Source organism: Porcisia hertigi, chromosome 34 (genome assembly GCF_017918235.1).
Source record: "Porcisia hertigi strain C119 chromosome 34, whole genome shotgun sequence".
Taxonomy (NCBI): Eukaryota; Euglenozoa; class Kinetoplastea; order Trypanosomatida; family Trypanosomatidae; genus Porcisia; species Porcisia hertigi.
In genome coordinates, this window is record NC_090593.1 from 1,076,712 (window position 1) to 1,094,537 (window position 17,826).

The 17,826-nt window shown below is 60.9% G+C and overlaps 1 protein-coding gene across 1 annotated transcript; it reads right to left on the bottom strand.

The window, feature by feature from the left end:
- Positions 1–758: 758 nt before the first annotated feature.
- Positions 759–13,481, bottom strand: JKF63_01824 (uncharacterized protein; the record flags this gene model as incomplete). Its single annotated transcript, XM_067897869.1, has 1 exon — positions 759–13,481. The coding sequence occupies one exon, from the start codon at positions 13,479–13,481 to the stop codon at positions 759–761; it is 12,723 nt and encodes a 4,240-aa protein (XP_067754026.1).
- Positions 13,482–17,826: the final 4,345 nt, after the last annotated feature.

Consider the following 17,826-nt stretch of genomic DNA (forward strand, 5'->3'; position numbering starts at 1 on the left):
GCAATATCTGCTTCAGCGTAACACCTTCGGCTTCTCAACCTGCTTGATCTGGCCAAAAATAGGGGGAGTCACCTATTCACGAAGTAAAAAAAAAACAATGAGAAGCAAAGAGCAGCTGTCTTTTGCGTCAAGGAGATCGCACCCGAACATACCCTCCCCCTCCCCCCACCGCTGCGTGTTCGCTGGTAATGCTGTCTTTTGCGGCTTACGTTTAACTCTCATGTCGCGCTCCCTTGGTTGAGGATATCATTCGGCAGAGGTCACCATACATTTCTGTTTTTTTGGTGTGTTGGTGGTCCATTTCACCCCTCGGTGTGTGTGTGTGTGTGTCTACCATAAAGACAAGAGAAATTTGCATTGCCTCTCCTCTGGTTCATATGATGTTTTTGTTTTCTCCCTCATATCCCCTTTTCGTATCGCTGGCAGTGGACTATCACGTCGCCGGCGCTTCAGAGCCTCATCCAACACAGACACGCACAGACACAGCCATATGTGCATATACATATATATATATATATACGGAAACACACTGGAGTACAGAGAAGCCGCAAAGCGAGAACAAAAAAAACAGCACAAGAAACTGTTTTTTTAGAAATATGAACAAGTGTGTCAGAAAGAAGTGGGGTGCACCTTAGGGAAAAAAAATTTCCAGATGCTTCCTCCTCGCTGCGACACATCGCCACCACCACTACCGATACGCACGCACATAGAAACGAACCTGGTGACGAACTGTACAAGACAGAAGGAATCCTCCAGTTCTAGTGTAGCATGGGTCTCAGCTCAGTGCGGACAACGTCCAATGAGCCAGCTGAGTTGCTCATAGTGTCTTTAGACTTAGAAAGCGCAGCCATCGTCAGTTTCAGCATTCGACGAAGGTCGTAGTTGAGATCCTCGGACTTGTTGAGTTTTTTGAGCAACTCCTTCGACTCGGCCAACTCAGTATCCTTTCTTCGGATAACGGCCTCCGCGTCGCGCAGCTGACCTTCGGTATCCATGAGTTGAGCAAGGAGACCACCCCTGTCGTCAGCCGAATCCGACAAGGCGCTTTGGAGTTGCTTGACTCTGTCGAGCTCCTTTTGCATTCGGAACACCTCCGCGTCAGAGTCAGCGCGTAGTCGCAACGCACTCTCCTCGCCCTCACGAGCCTCTTGAAGCATGGCTGTCATTTCCTCCAGCCGCCCCAATGCATCTGAAACCTCTTGACTCTTGGTTTCTAGCACCTGCTCCATCTCCCGCATCTGTGACTCGTGCTCGTCAATCATGCCCTCTATGTCGTCTTTAAGCGCCTCGTTTTCGGTTGTCTTGTCCTGAAGCGCAGCATTCGCATCAGCAAGCAACTTGCGCAGACGTGCCAGGTCGTCCTGGAGGCCTTTGTGTAACGTGTTGTCTTGATCCGTCTGATCACGTAAGCGGTCAACCTGGTCTTGGAGCATACCGACTTGCTTCTCATGCTCGCTGATCTCGCCACGACGAACTTCCTGCAGCTTAAATAACTCTTGCTCCCGGACAGCAAGACGCTGAAGGAGATCCTTTTCGTCCTCATGGCTTTGATGTTTGGCGAAGTCATCCAAATCCTTGATGACTTGATTGTACTGATCAGTCTTTTCCTGAAGCTCCTCAAGGAGGTCCCGAATGCGATCATTTAGGGCCTCGAGGTCCAACGTCATGCCTTCAACCTCCCTCGCCTTCTCAGTAGCCTTGTCCTCAGCAGCGTGTAAATCATACCGCAGGTCGTTCAATTCCTTCTGCGCCGCACCCAGCTCCATCTCAGTAATCTCCTTCTCCCTGTGCAGCTGTGCGACTTCATCTCGGAGGCATTCCAACATATTCTCAGAATCTTTTCTAAGCTCTAGGACACTACGGAACTGCGCCAGTTCGCTCTCCTTAGCTTCAAGCAGATCCATGATGTCTCTCTCTGCAACGCGCGCTGCAGTCAACACCTCGGCTAAATCCTCCAGCTTCGCCACGCCTTCAGCATTTGCAGCATCGGCATCGCCGAACAGTCTATAAACCTCCTCCAGCTTGTCTGTCAGCAGATCCAGCTCACCTTGGAGCCGTTTCACTTCCTCGCGAGCCTCCTCAAGATCGTTATTCAGACGTTCCTCCTCGTTCGTGAAAACTATCCGTAACTGGGACAGCTCGCGCTCCTTCTCCTCAGCAACGGCAAACGCCGCGCGCTCAGCCTCCCTGGCTCCTTCAAGAGCCCTCAAAAGGCCCTCCAACTGAGTTATGAGATCCTCCCTCACCGGGTTCGTCTCTCGTTCTGCACTCACCACGTCACAGATCCGTTTACTGAGAGCCTCCAACTCTCGAACCATCTGTGAGTTCTTATCACGCAGCTCCTCGAGCTCCGCCGTCAGCTGCTCCACGGCCACGCCCCGGTCGCAGTACTCCCCAAGCGTCACAGCGTACAGCGGCTCGTCCGCGATCTGCTGCGGCTCCAGCGCGTGCGCAGCGGCCTCGTCGGCGGACACCGGCTCGCCCAGCACGGACAGCGTGCCGTCCGCGTCGCGTGCCTCCAGCGCGGCGTTGCGCTTCATGCGGAAGGCGGCCACCTCGGCCGCAAGCATCTCGGCTAGCGCCCTCTGCTCCTCGAGCTCCGCCGTCAGCTGCTCCACGGCTGCATCCCGCGAGCGGTATTCCTCGAGGGTCACACTATATAGAGGCTCCTCGTCAGTTGTGGCTGGCATCGACGGCATATTACTGGCCACTGTAGGTGATGAGGAGGAAATGGGAAATCGAAAGGCGGGGTGGGCTTCCCGCTCCGCCAGTGCAGTGTTGCGCTTCGTGTGGAAAGAGCAAAGCTCCTTTTTCTGTTCCTCATTGATGTGGCCAAGAGCCTCGGCGTATCCCTTCTGTGCCTTGAGCTGCGCGACAAGGTCAATGAGCTCTCTCTCGAGAGCACTGCTGTTCTCAGCCGCTGTTTGTTTCTCGGTTTCGAGCGCGATCTCAAGTTCTCTCAGTTTTTCTGCCTGGTGAGCGCACTGCTGCTCTACCTCCTCCAGGCGCTGGTGAAGCTCGTCACTCTTGGTTTGTGCTATTTCAAGGGCTTCTTCAGCGTCCTCGGTTGCCTTTGCTTGACGCGTGTATTCCCCAAGCGTCACAGCGTACAGCGGCTCGTCCGCGATCTGCTGCGGCTCCAGCGCGTGCGCAGCGGCCTCGTCGGCGGACACCGGCTCGCCCAGCACGGGCAGCGTGCCGTCCGCGTCGCGTGCCTCCAGCGCGGCGTTGCGCTTCATGCGGAAGGCGGCCACCTCGGCCGCAAGCATCTCGGCTAGCGCCCTCTGCTCCTCGAGCTCCGCCGTCAGCTGCTCCACGGCCACGCCCCGGTCGCAGTACTCCCCAAGCGTCACAGCGTACAGCGGCTCGTCCGCGATCTGCTGCGGCTCCAGCGCGTGCGCAGCGGCCTCGTCGGCGGACACCGGCTCGCCCAGCACGGGCAGCGTGCCGTCCGCGTCGCGTGCCTCCAGCGCGGCGTTGCGCTTCATGCGGAAGGCGGCCACCTCGGCCGCAAGCATCTCCGCCAGCGCCCTCTGCTCCTCGAGCTCCGCCGTCAGCTGCTCCACGGCCACGCCCCGGTCGCAGTACTCCCCAAGCGTCACAGCGTACAGCGGCTCGTCCGCGATCTGCTGCGGCTCCAGCGCGTGCGCAGCGGCCTCGTCGGCGGACACCGGCTCGCCCAGCACGGACAGCGTGCCGTCCGCGTCGCGTGCCTCCAGCGCGGCGTTGCGCTTCATGCGGAAGGCGGCCACCTCGGCCGCAAGCATCTCGGCTAGCGCCCTCTGCTCCTCGAGCTCCGCCGTCAGCTGCTCCACGACCACGCCCCGGTCGCAGTACTCCCCAAGCGTCACAGCGTACAGCGGCTCGTCCGCGATCTGCTGCGGCTCCAGCGCGTGCGCAGCGGCCTCGTCGGCGGACATCGGCTCGCCCAGCACGGACAGCGTGCCGTCCGCGTCGCGTGCCTCCAGCGCGGCGTTGCGCTTCATGCGGAAGGCGGCCACCTCGGCCGCAAGCATCTCGGCTAGCGCCCTCTGCTCCTCGAGCTCCGCCGTCAGCTGCTCCACGACCACGCCCCGGTCGCAGTACTCCCCAAGCGTCACAGCGTACAGCGGCTCGTCCGCGATCTGCTGCGGCTCCAGCGCGTGCGCAGCGGCCTCGTCGGCGGACATCGGCTTGCCCAGCACGGACAGCGTGCCGTCCGCGTCGCGTGCCTCCAGCGCGGCGTTGCGCTTCATGCGGAAGGCGGCCACCTCGGCCGCAAGCATCTCCGCCAGCGCCCTCTGCTCCTCGAGCTCCGCCGTCAGCTGCTCCACGGCCACGCCCCGGTCGCAGTACTCCCCAAGCGTCACAGCGTACAGCGGCTCGTCCGCGATCTGCTGCGGCTCCAGCGCGTGCGCAGCGGCCTCGTCGGCGGACACCGGCTCGCCCAGCACGGGCAGCGTGCCGTCCGCGTCGCGTGCCTCCAGCGCGGCGTTGCGCTTCATGCGGAAGGCGGCCACCTCGGCCGCAAGCATCTCCGCCAGCGCCCTCTGCTCCTCGAGCTCCGCCGTCAGCTGCTCCACGGCCACGCCCCGGTCGCAGTACTCCCCAAGCGTCACAGCGTACAGCGGCTCGTCCGCGATCTGCTGCGGCTCCAGCGCGTGCGCAGCGGCCTCGTCGGCGGACACCGGCTCGCCCAGCACGGACAGCGTGCCGTCCGCGTCGCGTGCCTCCAGCGCGGCGTTGCGCTTCATGCGGAAGGCGGCCACCTCGGCCGCAAGCATCTCGGCTAGCGCCCTCTGCTCCTCGAGCTCCGCCGTCAGCTGCTCCACGACCACGCCCCGGTCGCAGTACTCCCCAAGCGTCACAGCGTACAGCGGCTCGTCCGCGATCTGCTGCGGCTCCAGCGCGTGCGCAGCGGCCTCGTCGGCGGACATCGGCTCGCCCAGCACGGACAGCGTGCCGTCCGCGTCGCGTGCCTCCAGCGCGGCGTTGCGCTTCATGCGGAAGGCGGCCACCTCGGCCGCAAGCATCTCGGCTAGCGCCCTCTGCTCCTCGAGCTCCGCCGTCAGCTGCTCCACGACCACGCCCCGGTCGCAGTACTCCCCAAGCGTCACAGCGTACAGCGGCTCGTCCGCGATCTGCTGCGGCTCCAGCGCGTGCGCAGCGGCCTCGTCGGCGGACACCGGCTCGCCCAGCACGGACAGCGTGCCGTCCGCGTCGCGTGCCTCCAGCGCGGCGTTGCGCTTCATGCGGAAGGCGGCCACCTCGGCCGCAAGCATCTCCGCCAGCGCCCTCTGCTCCTCGAGCTCCGCCGTCAGCTGCTCCACGGCCACGCCCCGGTCGCAGTACTCCCCAAGCGTCACAGCGTACAGCGGCTCGTCCGCGATCTGCTGCGGCTCCAGCGCGTGCGCAGCGGCCTCGTCGGCGGACACCGGCTCGCCCAGCACGGACAGCGTGCCGTCCGCGTCGCGTGCCTCCAGCGCGGCGTTGCGCTTCATGCGGAAGGCGGCCACCTCGGCCGCAAGCATCTCGGCTAGCGCCCTCTGCTCCTCGAGCTCCGCCGTCAGCTGCTCCACGGCCACGCCCCGGTCGCAGTACTCCCCAAGCGTCACAGCGTACAGCGGCTCGTCCGCGATCTGCTGCGGCTCCAGCGCGTGCGCAGCGGCCTCGTCGGCGGACACCGGCTCGCCCAGCACGGACAGCGTGCCGTCCGCGTCGCGTGCCTCCAGCGCGGCGTTGCGCTTCATGCGGAAGGCGGCCACCTCGGCCGCAAGCATCTCCGCCAGCGCCCTCTGCTCCTCGAGCTCCGCCGTCAGCTGCTCCACGGCCACGCCCCGGTCGCAGTACTCCCCAAGCGTCACAGCGTACAGCGGCTCGTCCGCGATCTGCTGCGGCTCCAGCGCGTGCGCAGCGGCCTCGTCGGCGGACACCGGCTCGCCCAGCACGGACAGCGTGCCGTCCGCGTCGCGTGCCTCCAGCGCGGCGTTGCGCTTCATGCGGAAGGCGGCCACCTCGGCCGCAAGCATCTCGGCTAGCGCCCTCTGCTCCTCGAGCTCCGCCGTCAGCTGCTCCACGACCACGCCCCGGTCGCAGTACTCCCCAAGCGTCACAGCGTACAGCGGCTCGTCCGCGATCTGCTGCGGCTCCAGCGCGTGCGCAGCGGCCTCGTCGGCGGACACCGGCTCGCCCAGCACGGACAGCGTGCCGTCCGCGTCGCGTGCCTCCAGCGCGGCGTTGCGCTTCATGCGGAAGGCGGCCACCTCGGCCGCAAGCATCTCCGCCAGCGCCCTCTGCTCCTCGAGCTCCGCCGTCAGCTGCTCCACGGCCACGCCCCGGTCGCAGTACTCCCCAAGCGTCACAGCGTACAGCGGCTCGTCCGCGATCTGCTGCGGCTCCAGCGCGTGCGCAGCGGCCTCGTCGGCGGACACCGGCTCGCCCAGCACGGACAGCGTGCCGTCCGCGTCGCGTGCCTCCAGCGCGGCGTTGCGCTTCATGCGGAAGGCGGCCACCTCGGCCGCAAGCATCTCGGCTAGCGCCCTCTGCTCCTCGAGCTCCGCCGTCAGCTGCTCCACGGCCACGCCCCGGTCGCAGTACTCCCCAAGCGTCACAGCGTACAGCGGCTCGTCCGCGATCTGCTGCGGCTCCAGCGCGTGCGCAGCGGCCTCGTCGGCGGACACCGGCTCGCCCAGCACGGACAGCGTGCCGTCCGCGTCGCGTGCCTCCAGCGCGGCGTTGCGCTTCATGCGGAAGGCGGCCACCTCGGCCGCAAGCATCTCCGCCAGCGCCCTCTGCTCCTCGAGCTCCGCCGTCAGCTGCTCCACGGCCACGCCCCGGTCGCAGTACTCCCCAAGCGTCACAGCGTACAGCGGCTCGTCCGCGATCTGCTGCGGCTCCAGCGCGTGCGCAGCGGCCTCGTCGGCGGACACCGGCTCGCCCAGCACGGACAGCGTGCCGTCCGCGTCGCGTGCCTCCAGCGCGGCGTTGCGCTTCATGCGGAAGGCGGCCACCTCGGCCGCAAGCATCTCCGCCAGCGCCCTCTGCTCCTCGAGCTCCGCCGTCAGCTGCTCCACGGCCACGCCCCGGTCGCAGTACTCCCCAAGCGTCACAGCGTACAGCGGCTCGTCCGCGATCTGCTGCGGCTCCAGCGCGTGCGCAGCGGCCTCGTCGGCGGACACCGGCTCGCCCAGCACGGACAGCGTGCCGTCCGCGTCGCGTGCCTCCAGCGCGGCGTTGCGCTTCATGCGGAAGGCGGCCACCTCGGCCGCAAGCATCTCCGCCAGCGCCCTCTGCTCCTCGAGCTCCGCCGTCAGCTGCTCCACGGCCACGCCCCGGTCGCAGTACTCCCCAAGCGTCACAGCGTACAGCGGCTCGTCCGCGATCTGCTGCGGCTCCAGCGCGTGCGCAGCGGCCTCGTCGGCGGACACCGGCTCGCCCAGCACGGACAGCGTGCCGTCCGCGTCGCGTGCCTCCAGCGCGGCGTTGCGCTTCATGCGGAAGGCGGCCACCTCGGCCGCAAGCATCTCCGCCAGCGCCCTCTGCTCCTCGAGCTCCGCCGTCAGCTGCTCCACGGCCACGCCCCGGTCGCAGTACTCCCCAAGCGTCACAGCGTACAGCGGCTCGTCCGCGATCTGCTGCGGCTCCAGCGCGTGCGCAGCGGCCTCGTCGGCGGACACCGGCTCGCCCAGCACGGGCAGCGTGCCGTCCGCGTCGCGTGCCTCCAGCGCGGCGTTGCGCTTCATGCGGAAGGCGGCCACCTCGGCCGCAAGCATCTCGGCTAGCGCCCTCTGCTCCTCGAGCTCCGCCGTCAGCTGCTCCACGGCCACGCCCCGGTCGCAGTACTCCCCAAGCGTCACAGCGTACAGCGGCTCGTCCGCGATCTGCTGCGGCTCCAGCGCGTGCGCAGCGGCCTCGTCGGCGGACACCGGCTCGCCCAGCACGGACAGCGTGCCGTCCGCGTCGCGTGCCTCCAGCGCGGCGTTGCGCTTCATGCGGAAGGCGGCCACCTCGGCCGCAAGCATCTCGGCTAGCGCCCTCTGCTCCTCGAGCTCCGCCGTCAGCTGCTCCACGGCCACGCCCCGGTCGCAGTACTCCCCAAGCGTCACAGCGTACAGCGGCTCGTCCGCGATCTGCTGCGGCTCCAGCGCGTGCGCAGCGGCCTCGTCGGCGGACACCGGCTCGCCCAGCACGGACAGCGTGCCGTCCGCGTCGCGTGCCTCCAGCGCGGCGTTGCGCTTCATGCGGAAGGCGGCCACCTCGGCCGCAAGCATCTCGGCTAGCGCCCTCTGCTCCTCGAGCTCCGCCGTCAGCTGCTCCACGGCCACGCCCCGGTCGCAGTACTCCCCAAGCGTCACAGCGTACAGCGGCTCGTCCGCGATCTGCTGCGGCTCCAGCGCGTGCGCAGCGGCCTCGTCGGCGGACACCGGCTCGCCCAGCACGGACAGCGTGCCGTCCGCGTCGCGTGCCTCCAGCGCGGCGTTGCGCTTCATGCGGAAGGCGGCCACCTCGGCCGCAAGCATCTCGGCTAGCGCCCTCTGCTCCTCGAGCTCCGCCGTCAGCTGCTCCACGACCACGCCCCGGTCGCAGTACTCCCCAAGCGTCACAGCGTACAGCGGCTCGTCCGCGATCTGCTGCGGCTCCAGCGCGTGCGCAGCGGCCTCGTCGGCGGACACCGGCTCGCCCAGCACGGACAGCGTGCCGTCCGCGTCGCGTGCCTCCAGCGCGGCGTTGCGCTTCATGCGGAAGGCGGCCACCTCGGCCGCAAGCATCTCCGCCAGCGCCCTCTGCTCCTCGAGCTCCGCCGTCAGCTGCTCCACGGCCACGCCCCGGTCGCAGTACTCCCCAAGCGTCACAGCGTACAGCGGCTCGTCCGCGATCTGCTGCGGCTCCAGCGCGTGCGCAGCGGCCTCGTCGGCGGACACCGGCTCGCCCAGCACGGACAGCGTGCCGTCCGCGTCGCGTGCCTCCAGCGCGGCGTTGCGCTTCATGCGGAAGGCGGCCACCTCGGCCGCAAGCATCTCCGCCAGCGCCCTCTGCTCCTCGAGCTCCGCCGTCAGCTGCTCCACGGCCACGCCCCGGTCGCAGTACTCCCCAAGCGTCACAGCGTACAGCGGCTCGTCCGCGATCTGCTGCGGCTCCAGCGCGTGCGCAGCGGCCTCGTCGGCGGACACCGGCTCGCCCAGCACGGACAGCGTGCCGTCCGCGTCGCGTGCCTCCAGCGCGGCGTTGCGCTTCATGCGGAAGGCGGCCACCTCGGCCGCAAGCATCTCGGCTAGCGCCCTCTGCTCCTCGAGCTCCGCCGTCAGCTGCTCCACGGCCACGCCCCGGTCGCAGTACTCCCCAAGCGTCACAGCGTACAGCGGCTCGTCCGCGATCTGCTGCGGCTCCAGCGCGTGCGCAGCGGCCTCGTCGGCGGACACCGGCTCGCCCAGCACGGACAGCGTGCCGTCCGCGTCGCGTGCCTCCAGCGCGGCGTTGCGCTTCATGCGGAAGGCGGCCACCTCGGCCGCAAGCATCTCCGCCAGCGCCCTCTGCTCCTCGAGCTCCGCCGTCAGCTGCTCCACGGCCACGCCCCGGTCGCAGTACTCCCCAAGCGTCACAGCGTACAGCGGCTCGTCCGCGATCTGCTGCGGCTCCAGCGCGTGCGCAGCGGCCTCGTCGGCGGACACCGGCTCGCCCAGCACGGACAGCGTGCCGTCCGCGTCGCGTGCCTCCAGCGCGGCGTTGCGCTTCATGCGGAAGGCGGCCACCTCGGCCGCAAGCATCTCCGCCAGCGCCCTCTGCTCCTCGAGCTCCGCCGTCAGCTGCTCCACGGCCACGCCCCGGTCGCAGTACTCCCCAAGCGTCACAGCGTACAGCGGCTCGTCCGCGATCTGCTGCGGCTCCAGCGCGTGCGCAGCGGCCTCGTCGGCGGACACCGGCTCGCCCAGCACGGACAGCGTGCCGTCCGCGTCGCGTGCCTCCAGCGCGGCGTTGCGCTTCATGCGGAAGGCGGCCACCTCGGCCGCAAGCATCTCCGCCAGCGCCCTCTGCTCCTCGAGCTCCGCCGTCAGCTGCTCCACGGCCACGCCCCGGTCGCAGTACTCCCCAAGCGTCACAGCGTACAGCGGCTCGTCCGCGATCTGCTGCGGCTCCAGCGCGTGCGCAGCGGCCTCGTCGGCGGACACCGGCTCGCCCAGCACGGACAGCGTGCCGTCCGCGTCGCGTGCCTCCAGCGCGGCGTTGCGCTTCATGCGGAAGGCGGCCACCTCGGCCGCAAGCATCTCCGCCAGCGCCCTCTGCTCCTCGAGCTCCGCCGTCAGCTGCTCCACGGCCACGCCCCGGTCGCAGTACTCCCCAAGCGTCACAGCGTACAGCGGCTCGTCCGCGATCTGCTGCGGCTCCAGCGCGTGCGCAGCGGCCTCGTCGGCGGACACCGGCTCGCCCAGCACGGACAGCGTGCCGTCCGCGTCGCGTGCCTCCAGCGCGGCGTTGCGCTTCATGCGGAAGGCGGCCACCTCGGCCGCAAGCATCTCGGCTAGCGCCCTCTGCTCCTCGAGCTCCGCCGTCAGCTGCTCCACGGCCACGCCCCGGTCGCAGTACTCCCCAAGCGTCACAGCGTACAGCGGCTCGTCCGCGATCTGCTGCGGCTCCAGCGCGTGCGCAGCGGCCTCGTCGGCGGACATCGGCTCGCCCAGCACGGACAGCGTGCCGTCCGCGTCGCGTGCCTCCAGCGCGGCGTTGCGCTTCATGCGGAAGGCGGCCACCTCGGCCGCAAGCATCTCCGCCAGCGCCCTCTGCTCCTCGAGCTCCGCCGTCAGCTGCTCCACGGCTGCATCCCGCGAGCGGTATTCCTCGAGGGTCACACTATATAGAGGCTCCTCGTCAGTTGTGGCTGGCATCGACGGCATATTACTGGCCACTGTAGGTGATGAGGAGGAAATGGGAAGTCGAAAGGCGGGGTGGGCTTCCCGCTCCGCCAGTGCAGTGTTGCGCTTCGTGTGGAAAGAGCAAAGCTCCTTTTTCTGTTCCTCATTGATGTGGCCAAGAACCTCGGCGTATCCCTTCTGTGCCTTGAGCTGCGCGACAAGGTCAATGAGCTCTCTCTCGAGAGCACTGCTGTTCTCGGCCGCTGTTTGTTTCTCGGTTTCGAGCGCGATCTCAAGTTCTCTCAGTTTTTCTGCCTGGTGAGCGCACTGCTGCTCTACCTTCTCCAGGCGCTGGTGAAGCTCGTCACTCTTGGTTTGTGCTATTTCAAGGGCTTCTTCAGCGTCCTCGGTTGCCTTTGCTTGACGCGTGTATTCCCCAAGCGTCACAGCGTACAGCGGCTCGTCCGCGATCTGCTGCGGCTCCAGCGCGTGCGCAGCGGCCTCGTCGGCGGACACCGGCTCGCCCAGCACGGGCAGCGTGCCGTCCGCGTCGCGTGCCTCCAGCGCGGCGTTGCGCTTCATGCGGAAGGCGGCCACCTCGGCCGCAAGCATCTCCGCCAGCGCCCTCTGCTCCTCGAGCTCCGCCGTCAGCTGCTCCACGGCTGCATCCCGCGAGCGGTATTCCTCGAGGGTCACACTATATAGAGGCTCCTCGTCAGTTGTGGCTGGCATCGACGGCATATTACTGGCCACTGTAGGTGATGAGGAGGAAATGGGAAATCGAAAGGCGGGGTGGGCTTCCCGCTCCGCCAGTGCAGTGTGGCGCTTCGTGTGGAAAGAGCAAAGCTCCTTTTTCTGTTCCTCATTGATGTGGCCAAGAGCCTCGGCGTATCCCTTCTGTGCCTTGAGCTGCGCGACAAGGTCAATGAGCTCTCTCTCGAGAGCACTGCTGTTCTCGGCCGCTGTTTGTTTCTCGGTTTCGAGCGCGATCTCAAGTTCTCTCAGTTTTTCTGCCTGGTGAGCGCACTGCTGCTCTACCTCCTCCAGGCGCTGGTGAAGCTCGTCACTCTTGGTTTGTGCTATTTCAAGGGCTTCTTCAGCGTCCTCGGTTGCCTTTGCTTGACGCGTGTATTCCCCCAGCGTCACAGCGTACACTGGACTGCCTGGGCCACCTTCTAGGGGAGCAAGATTATGAACAAGACGCTCTTGCTCAGCGTTCCGGTTGTGAACGCGGTGAATTTCGAGCTCTTTTTCCTGTTGCTCTGCAAGGATCTTAAGCTTTGCAGTAATGTCGCGCAGCCGGTCAATCTCTGTGGTGAGGGTATCTTTGTCTTTTTGACTTGCCTCCATCTGCTTTTTTAGTTCGGCCGCAGATTTGTCGAGGGCGTATTGTAGTGAGCGATTCTCGTTATTGAGCTTGTCAAGAAGCATGAGTAGATCACCGATTTCGCTCTCGTATGCATCCTTGTCGCCGCTGAGGGAGTCTTTTTGTATGGTCTCGACAAACTCGTCAAAGAATAACCCTTCATGCTTACCTTCTGGAATACCTAACGCGTTTTCTAGGTCTTCAATGGCCCTATCCAGCCCAATCTTTGCACCCAGAGGCTCCTTGTGGAGGCGGTGAAGAGATGGAAAAGTGTACGCTGCCAACCTCTGATCGACCTCCGTCGCTGTCATTGTGTTTGGATGGCTGATGGAGAATTCCGCGGAAAGGTGATTTTCACTGGTTGTCATCTTAGGATTTAACACGCACTGGGTTGGTACGCAGCAGGCGAAGGCAGCCTCTGCAACCAAGACAAATTTTGTTTCCTCAGGCTTGTGATGCAGCAGAATATCTCCATTGTCCCATGGAAATGTGAAAATGTGGTTCGTTACTACCAAAGAAGCATCATCGTCCCACGCCCTTCGAAAATCTAAAGGCTGGCGCTCTTGCAGTTCTTCAGAACGAGCTGACCGTCTCCCTACGCCATCACAAACCTGTAAGGGTCTGGATGTATTCTCTAGAAAGATCAGTTTCTCCTCGAGTTCACCAACCCTCTGGCGTAAGGCTTCGCTTTCGATTTCCGCTGCCTCAACAGTGGCGCGCAGCTGATGCAACTCACTGTTGAGGTGACGGCGGCTATGTGTCACCACATTTTCTATCGAATCGATTTCTTCCGAGGAAAGAAAGACCGATAATTTTTTTGTCTGCGAGATGACTTCCAGAACAGAGCTGCAGAGGACTGTTACGGAATAAGAGCCAGGGATGAATTGCTGGGCTTTCGCCGGTACCCCCGAAGGCCCTTTTATCTTTTCCAAATCCGCCAACAAAGATCGAGAGTGACTTCGATGTTTTCCGATAACAGCAAGGCACTGCATCAGTTCCTTCGATGTGTTTTCTTTCTCCTCTTTCGAAGTGTTAGCACCCTGCAAGTTAATGCGCTCTCGAATGGCTAAAAGACGCCCTTGATGTGCCTTTGCCTCAGCATTCGAAAAAGCAACTTCTTTCTCCACCTCCGCCGTCATCGTGCTATCTAACAGCGTCCCCACCCATTGCTCGACTACGCAAACACGGTCATCAGAGCGAGTAACAGTTCCAACACCCCACACCCATTTGGTCTGCGAGTCCAAAAACTCGTAGGAGACGATGGACCCCTTCGAAGGTACGCAGGCCATCGTGGCTGGATCCGCAAAAAGTCACGTTAAGCAAAGCAAATTCTGAATGAAAATTTCTTGCAGAGAAAGGATAAGGGTTATAGAGATCTCAGATCCTTGTCCTTGAAGGCTTCGATAGTTCTGCATAAAGCACACACGATGTGGCAACACCACCAACAGCCCTCTTCTAAAAGCTGGTCCAACAAGCGTGTGACACTGATAGTGAAGACTCCAAATGCGATGAAAAGCACCCTCTGCGTAGTTACCCTTTGAGAGTGCTTGAGACTTCAGGAGATCTAATGAGCGCTAATAATGTCAGTTGATATCATTCACCGACTCGAACTTGCAAAAATTGGGCTCAGCGAACCGAGAACGAAAGGGATCGCCAAATAGTCACTCGGTACAGAAAAAGAGGGAGAAGGGGAACAACAGTGTTTTTTCAAGTCAAGGTACGGCCTACACACTGTGTATCGTGATGGTGAGAAACTGAGCCGGATGCCAAAAAAGGTGTAAATTTCAAAACGAAACTGCTCAATAAAGTTTTTTTTTGATGAATGAGCTGAGCTGGATTGCTGTTCGCCAGCGCGCAAGTAGTAGTAGGATGGAGCAATTATATTTTTTCGAGATGAGTTGGGAAAATTGGAAAAAACATGCACGGCTGTACACAACGATGCTACATTTGATGTGTGGGTGTTTAGAAAAGAGAATCGCAACGCGATATAAACAGTATAAATAGGAAAGCGGAGAGGGTACGGAAGTGGAAGGCGCATGTTGATGAGTAAAGGAGGGCGACGCTCGCAAGAACTGCCATGATGTCAATGCAAAAGCAAATCGCTAGTTTTCACTGCATCGCAACGAGGTATTCGAATAAAAGTTGACACGTTTGTTTTAGGATACGGATGTACAGGGCGCCGTTGTGTCACTGTGGTGACTCTGCCTGACGAAGCGGAAAACTACAAGGATGATCTCTTTGCTTCTGCGTGAACCACATCGCATACCACACTCCGCTACTTAGTCAAATCATAAATTGATTGCCCTGCTGTGCGCCAAAATGATACGTAAGCAATAACACCAGAAGAAAAAAAGAGCCTTTGGAGTCGGGCATTCTACTACGTCTGCCAGGAGATAGACAAGCACAACCCCTGCAGCATCAAAGACGGGGGATGTGATGAGAGGCTCCTAGACGCTCCCTCGTGCCGACCAACGCGACCGCGAAGACGCACCTCATTTCTGAAGAAGCTTGCACCGCTTGCCAATAGCAACTGTCAAAATGGTCCTATACCCACGCTCGTCGATTTGTGAATCGAGGATAAGCACAGGTTACACTCAACTCTTGAAACAATAGAACATCTGCGCAACTCGTTTCTCGATGTACATGGAGTCATGCTACCACCTAGAGCGTTAGTCCGCTGACACAGCTGTCATTTACAACGCATGTCTTGCGAGCCTTTGAGTTCCTCAAAACCCTGAGCACCTGGGAATAAAAACTCTGACACAACACCTTCAAAGGCAAGTCTGTGGAGAGTAGGCTGATCAGATGCAAACACTTCAATCACCTCCCTATAGTATTTCTACCCGGTGGCCGCGGTGGATAGTGTATCCCCGAACAGCGACTTATTGAGGCCTATGTCCTGAAAGGGCTTGAAACTTTTTGGGAAGTGGAATCCCGTTTAAAGCCACGTCACAGCAACCGGGGTGAAGAATGACACAGCTCAAGAGCCATATTCACGAGAGGTTTTCACAGAGCGCTCTCTCTGCTGCTTCAGCAAGGCGGTCTTATCAGGCAAAGGGAAACCGTTCCTGTTTACGCGCCTGAAGGGGAATAAAAGTCAGTCAAACCTTCATTAGAGACATTCAACAGCAGTGTCGCTCCTTCATCACCAGGTTCTTGGACAGATTCGCACAGAGTGCGAATACTCGTGAAGGGGGAAGTGCAGCATTCAGGTAGCAGCACAGCACAGCTTGCACAATATACATGAGCAGGCTTGCATCCGGTCGGAAAGTATGTAAGTACCCTGGTGTGGCCATGCACATACCAGATGCATGCCATAACTTCGGTTATTTTGGTATTCACAAACACTCGCAGAGAAAAATGACAGCGCTTCAAACGCGCAAAGGCGGCGAGGCGCCATTTATAAGAACGAGTGTGATCTCGTTTCTTATCGACAACTTTAGTGTACTACATGTTGCCGCACTAAGGACTGAGGAACTTTCATGGCACATACTCTTGCTTCATGTAGCCACAAAGAAAAGGAGGCAAAAGGGCCTCAATTAGTGTCTCACATGACAGCTGAAGCCTCTGCAATACAGCAAATGCTAGAATACAACTCTTGGAAAAGATCCTCTCACTCCCACAAGCCTCACAAAGGTGGACTACCTTTCAGTCCATCAAGAAAAACATGCTTGCGGTCTACACAGGCACTTGAAAAAGTGTAGCACAGATCAAAAGAGGGGCTTCGTTGCAGTCGTCACACTAGCAGGTGATCCTCTGTTCTCGCTTCAGTAACGAATACCTCACGCTCGATCGGTAGACAGGATTTAAGGGAGCGGGTATCCCCATTTTCGAGGAGCAGAGGATAGTGGTGCCATGCGCGCCACATTCGTGAAGCACAAGTCACAGTTGAAAGTTTGACCCCAGATGCCAAGTCACGTTGCATTGGAACTCCTCGCGTTAAGGGGTTTAGTTCCGTTCGGAACGCTGCTCCATGCACTCCACAGGGTTCCAAAACCCATATGTTCTCCTCGGTGAAAAAAAAAAGATTGGAAGGATTCACACATTCAGTTCAAGCCTCGTAACGGAATCCAACCGACAACATGGCGCAGGCTTAGCCAGCCAGCAGAAGAAATGGCAAGCAAAAATATTGTCGTCCAGCACCTAGGCTTTGCCAAAGAACATGGACCCGGGTAGCTTCACCACTAATGTCACAGGCACCTCACCAGGCCACAAGTAGCGGTAAACACACCTGACAGCAACAACGACTTAGTCATCTCAACACGGCCTTAACCTCAAAGCTCTTCAGGCCCTCGCAGCGCAGGTTGCCTTGCCGCCGCTTCAACTACATAGTTCACCTTGTGCATTACTTGGGGTGGCTCAGGCTCCCCCCTCCTCCCCCCCCCCTCCCCTGGGAAGCAAGGCCAGGGAGCGATGTGTTTCAGCCATTTCGACAGTTCCGTCTATCGCATAGGGGCTTTAGACATGCTCAGAGTGCTAGGTAATCCAGAAGCATCTACATGCAGGTAATGAGTGCTGATGGCAAGATCAGTGTAATCCCCTGACCTCTTTGTGCTCAATGCACTTGACATTATCACTACTATGAGCCGTTTGGACTGTAACGGGGGGGGGGGGAGGGGGGCTCCTCAGTTTCGCCAGAAAGTGGGCGCGGGATGCTGCTTAGACGGGTGCGAAGTAATCGGGATTCCAAGTGCAAGGAATTGCCGTCAGCGTCCGCTCCTCGACTGCGCGAGTCTCCCACAACTGCACGCACAGTCGTCAGCATTGGCAAGGTTTCCAGTAAATTTTGTAGGCTGATGCTCGACACAATATTTCTCATAGGGGCACTTCAGTGTGAGCAATCACTCGGTCTTACAGTTCCAATCACAGCTGACATTAGGTTGGTCTGTCCCCCCCCCCCCCAAAGAGGTCGACACGAAGTTCACTAGTGGTGAACGAAGCAACCCTCCAGTTTCGGTAAGATGGACGGGCTTGTATTCAAGGTATAAGGGTACTGCCAATTACTTGAATGACGGCTACTGAATGTGTCGAGAAAGGTGATTACCCACATGGATCTTGAGAGGGTATTATGTAGGTTGAGTATGTAAATGGAAGGCGAATTGTTAGCCCAAACACAAGTAGCTCGGTTCGCCTGCCCTCAACACTTCTAGCCCAGCTAAACTATTTGGAACTTGTCTGAGTACTGCGTGATGTGAAGCCCCCTTGGTGAGGGTCACGCTCGTGTGATTCAGAGCAGTGGTCTTTGGTGGTGAAGTCGAGTCCGTTTATAGGGTAACATCGACATCTACTGAATGTGTAGATTAACGAAGGTAGATGCCTCGGTTATAGTGCCACACTTGCGCAGTAGCACTCGAGTAATTGTATGATCTCTTGTAGCCGTTGTCCTGTACCAAAGGTGAGAATTCTTGCCCATCTTAAAGAAAATGGTGGGCGCTGAGCTCTAGCAAGTGAGCCTCCAGTGAAACTCTGAGGTGTGTTCTCTTTGCGGCGGCTACGTGCCTTTCGAGTTTGCGTTTCCGTGGGCGCTACCCTTGACTATTTTCGGACTATTTCTCTGCTCTTATTCTCGAAAAGGGGGTCCCACTGCACGACACTGAATTGTTTTTCTGAGACATACGAGCGCCCACGTTTCCA